This window comes from Gavialis gangeticus, unplaced genomic scaffold (assembly GCF_001723915.1).
Source record: "Gavialis gangeticus isolate Ggan-Ray unplaced genomic scaffold, GavGan_comp1, whole genome shotgun sequence".
Lineage (NCBI taxonomy): Eukaryota > Metazoa > Chordata > Crocodylia > Gavialidae > Gavialis > Gavialis gangeticus.
In genome coordinates this window covers 34,749,372-34,753,753 of record NW_017729022.1, presented here as the reverse complement: position 1 = coordinate 34,753,753, position 4,382 = coordinate 34,749,372, and the positions used below count along the sequence as shown (strand labels likewise).

The following is a 4,382-nucleotide window of genomic DNA, read 5'->3' as shown; positions in this document are numbered from 1 at the left end:
TGCAGGCTCCCACCCTGGGGGTTTTTAAGAGGAGGTTGGATGACCACCTTACTGGGGTCATTTGACCCCAGTGCTCTTCCTGCCATGGCAGGGGGTCAGACTAGATGATCTGCTCAGGTCCCTTCCGACCCTAGAAACTATGAAACTATGACAGTTTCTATTGGCCCACTACTGTGTCTAGCACTTGCCAGTCATGGGGTTTTGTCTGTCTATGATTTTTTGTATACAGTGGGCTTGTATACATAGCCATGCAGCTATGCAGCCAGTAAATAACTTACTGAGCATACACAATATATGCATGTACACTTATAGGTCCACACTGCACATGTAATAGAGGGTAACAGAATCATAAACCGTGTGGCCAAAAAGACCACTTGTGCAACTGGAAAACTGCTATTTAGGTGCATAAAGGTAACAGAATTCTGCCCAAGAGCTTTTTCTGAAGTGATACGGCTTTGAGGTGTTTCAAGGGTGGGATAATAGCCATCAAGTACAACTGAGATCCCTGTCACCAACTCTAGTCACTTCCTTCTACCTTAGCTTCTGTGTTAGAATAAAAAAACACCTGTTAGAGTAAAGAGATATCCGTTTTACCCATATATGCAAGGCTACATAAAAATCAGGTCCTACTTCAGATTGCATCACAAATCTGGATTTTCTGATATTCTTCCCCATGTCTTCAACAAATACATTCCCCCTCTACTTTCTCCTTCCCAAGAGAGATGCTTTTTCACAGATAGGATATTGCTTTTCCCATTCATTGATGCATTAGGCCTCCTTTGTGGGCCAGGATCCCAAATCATGTCTTCATTCACTATCATTCATGACTAGCTTTGACAGGTATGAAGGATAGAGAGACCCTGTCTGCAAGCTTCAGTAGTTCTATCAAGAAAAACAAGGTACCTGTCTGCATCCACAGTCACATCATGCACCCCTCTCTGGATGACATCTCGAGAGGCAGCAAGGTCTGGTATTCGGTTTAAACTTCGTGTATATAGGTTGAGTCCTCCATCTGTCATGTATCTGAAAATAAATGTGCAATCAATTACCAGGAAACAGCCATCTGGCAATCATATTTTTTACTAAAGCTAAGATTTAGATCAAACCTTAAATCAAAGCTTAAAATAAGGATATTAAATTAGATGGCACTTCTGTACTTTGGCCTTTCATTGTACCCAGCAAAGTAAGATCAGAGTGGAGCAGCTCTTCCTATTTCTCTAGGATCATTTCACTTTTTGTGTTTAGTACAGAGAAAAATTCTTTGATAATTTTGTGTTGAATAAAGGGCTCACAGGCCTATTCATAAATTTGTCTTGAGTTTTGAGATGATGGCTAAAGAATGATAGTACTTGAATTAAAAAACAAGGCCTCTAGCCAAGATGGGCAGGGTCTTCTGTCCATCTAAACAAGAGAGTAAAGGATAACCTGCAATTTCTACTCAGGTACAGTCAGATAGTCAGACAAGCCAAGAACCTGCGCATAGGACCTGGAAGATGGCCGGCCTTCCCAGTCTGATCAGAAGTGTCATCAACTTTTTTTTTTGGCTGATTTATACTGTGTTCTTTGTAGTGCAATGAGTTAAATTTAAAAATAAACATACAGCAAAAATGTAAGTCACCCATTAAAAGTGACTGAATTGTAGGAAGCAGTGAACATTTATGTAAAACTTGACTAAAGCCCAATCATCATTAAAGTGGTTTTAATCTTTGATGTTTTTAATTAAATAATACCACAAGCCTGTAAAATCCACAAGACCTCTGCATTATTCTTCTAAAAGATTATCAATTTATGGTCTCATTTTTCATGTCCCTTCTTTTCTCATCTTGTTGATCTGCACTGTGGTGTGAGGCTTTGATGCATGGTATGCTTGTGTTTTGTAGAATCTGTATATACCTATGGTAATAAATAATAAATAATCCTAATATATACTGGTAATTTTCGTGAAATACTGGAAGAATTAGTGATTATAAAAATTAGAACCACACTGGAAGACTGTATGGACAGCATAACTGAATTTTTTCAGAATAAATGCAAACATCCCTCTAGTTTGAATGGTTTAGGTTGGTGGTTCCCAACCTTTTTAGACGCAAGACACTCCTTAGAAAAAGACACCCCTTGATAGACTCAAGACACTCCTTAGAAAATGCCAGTTCTTTGTTTTGACTCATTACCTTTTTTGACTACAGAAAAATAGTAGGGTAATTCTTCTATTGCAAAGAACTCAGAAAATCCAGAGCAGGTCAAAATGTTTTTAACACTATGAAGTCCTATTTGAAATTTCCAGGCTTATCTTGAGAATCACATTTGCACACTTAACACTGTTAACATTGTGTGGCACTCCACTGCTGTGGCACCCCGGTTAAGAATCACTGGCTTATGCACACTGAAATCAGTTCTGGCACAGTGCTATGAGAACAGTTAAAGGATTCATTAGACTTCTTTCCCAGCACAAATCACCATTAATATAAGATTCCCATGGGCATAAACTGATGAACTTATAGCCTTCTTTCACTTCAAATGCAGGTTCACTTAAATAAAAATGTTACTTTAATAATCCAACATAGACTCTTAGGTTAAGCACAGGTGTTCAAGAAACCTGAGGTGGAAGCTCTGTCCTGCGTGGGCTGAACTCAGCAAGTGGTGGGAGGGCTCTTGTACACCTCCCAGTGGATGCAAAAGGGCATGTAGATAAAACGAGGGGCACATGTGCATGACAATTTAAAGCAGGTTAAATGCTTCTGCACTGCTTTAATGGTGTTGTGTTTGCACACGTCAGCAGCATACTGAGCATTAATTCCAGCTGCTGTAGCACATTTGGCAGTGTAATGTGCCTTAAATGACTTTGGGGCACAGCAAGTTAAAACACCTCCAAGGAGTTTTAGTTTGCTGCTCTACAGCCGTGGAGCAAAGCACTGGGCTCCGTGCGGCTCAGGGACTGTGCAGGCAGCCCATGCAGGCAGCCTGGTAGCAGCCCAGGAAGGCAGGCTCTACACCAAAGGAAAAAAAAAAAAAAAACAGTGACCCTGAACGTTTTTGTTGTTTTTCTTTTCCCTGGAGCCCGCCTGCCTGCATGAGCTGCACAAGGACCTGGTCCTTCCCTCCACAGCTGTGGTATCCCCTGGGACCGTTTGACCCCAGTACTCTTTCCTGCCATGGCAGGGAGTCGGACTAGATGATCTTCTCAGGTCCCTTCTGACCCTAGAAACTATGAAACTATGGACCCAGAGGGACAGCCTTCCATCTTCAGCTTCCTCTGTGCAAAAATGAAGTTTATTTCTCACTTATGGGGACCTCTTACCATCTTTAATTTTCCCTGAGCCTAATGAAGGGCATGAGAGCCAGAAAGCTTGCAGAAAAAAGGACATTTTTTTTTTTTTTTTGCCATTTCTTAGTTGGTCTAATAAAATGTATCATTTCTGAACCAAGAGGTGTAGAATTTTGCATTTTTTTTTTTGTCTCAGATGAACACGTCTACCAAATACATCCCTGAGTAGTATTAAAAGTATTACAATATTTCAGGCCAGATTTTGCTTCCTAATTTTCACCTTCATACATACCTGGCTCTTACCATATTTCCAGGACCAAAAAAGAGGACACCTGTCACTGCCGGGGGGGGGGGGTATAATGGTAAGGGGGCAGTGTCATGGCAGTGCCCTGCCCCTGCTCACTCTGTTGCCTCTCACTGACAAGTAACACACCCCCCAGCCCTGCTTCTGCCCTCACTCCAGACCCACTGACCCCAGTCTTGCCAGTGGCCTCACTCCCAAACAGCAGTACCCTGCCCCCCACCCCTTGCTGGTACCTCTCACTCCCAACCTGCAGCCCCCTCATGCTGCCAGTGCCCTGCACACACAACCCATAGTCACCTGTCCCATTTCCCGTGTCCCTCACTCCAGACCCGCAGCCCCCTGCACTCCTCCCAGCCCTGCTGGTGCCCCTCACTCCAGACCTGCAGGCCCCAGCTGTATAGAGTTCAGCAGTTTCACCTGATAAGACTTAGTTGGCCTCATTCACCCCTGAATTTTCTGTCACCTCTCCCCCTTTCATCAAACTGTAGAACTGTTGATTAGTTGCAAGTGCTCCCAGCTGAAGATGGGATTTTTTTCAGGTCAGGCTATTTCTCTAATTAATTGCCAGGTGACAAAACAAAGACTGGCTTGAGATATATATATACCTTATAAACTAATCAGTTCAGTACAAACACCCAATCCTGCTCCATTTAAAATCAAAGGAAAATTACCCCTTACTTCAATGAGTGCAGGATCAGGCCATAAATCCTTGAAAAATGACAAGACCAATTTCACGTTTAAATATTACTACATTTCAACAACTTGCGTGTTACTGAAGGACTGCATGGTAAACTTAAAAAAACCCCCAAACAA

At 42.2% G+C, this 4,382-nt stretch overlaps 1 protein-coding gene across 1 annotated transcript in view; it reads right to left on the bottom strand.

Moving 5' to 3' along the window:
- The window catches only part of NAV3 (neuron navigator 3), a 1,048,024-nt gene that overhangs the window by 182,713 nt on the left and 860,929 nt on the right, over positions 1 to 4,382 (bottom strand). Inside the window, exon 13 of the mRNA XM_019514774.1 lies at positions 904 to 1,023. Within this exon, the coding sequence (XP_019370319.1) occupies positions 904 to 1,023 (120 nt within the window). The remainder of the gene's footprint in view (positions 1 to 903; positions 1,024 to 4,382) is intronic.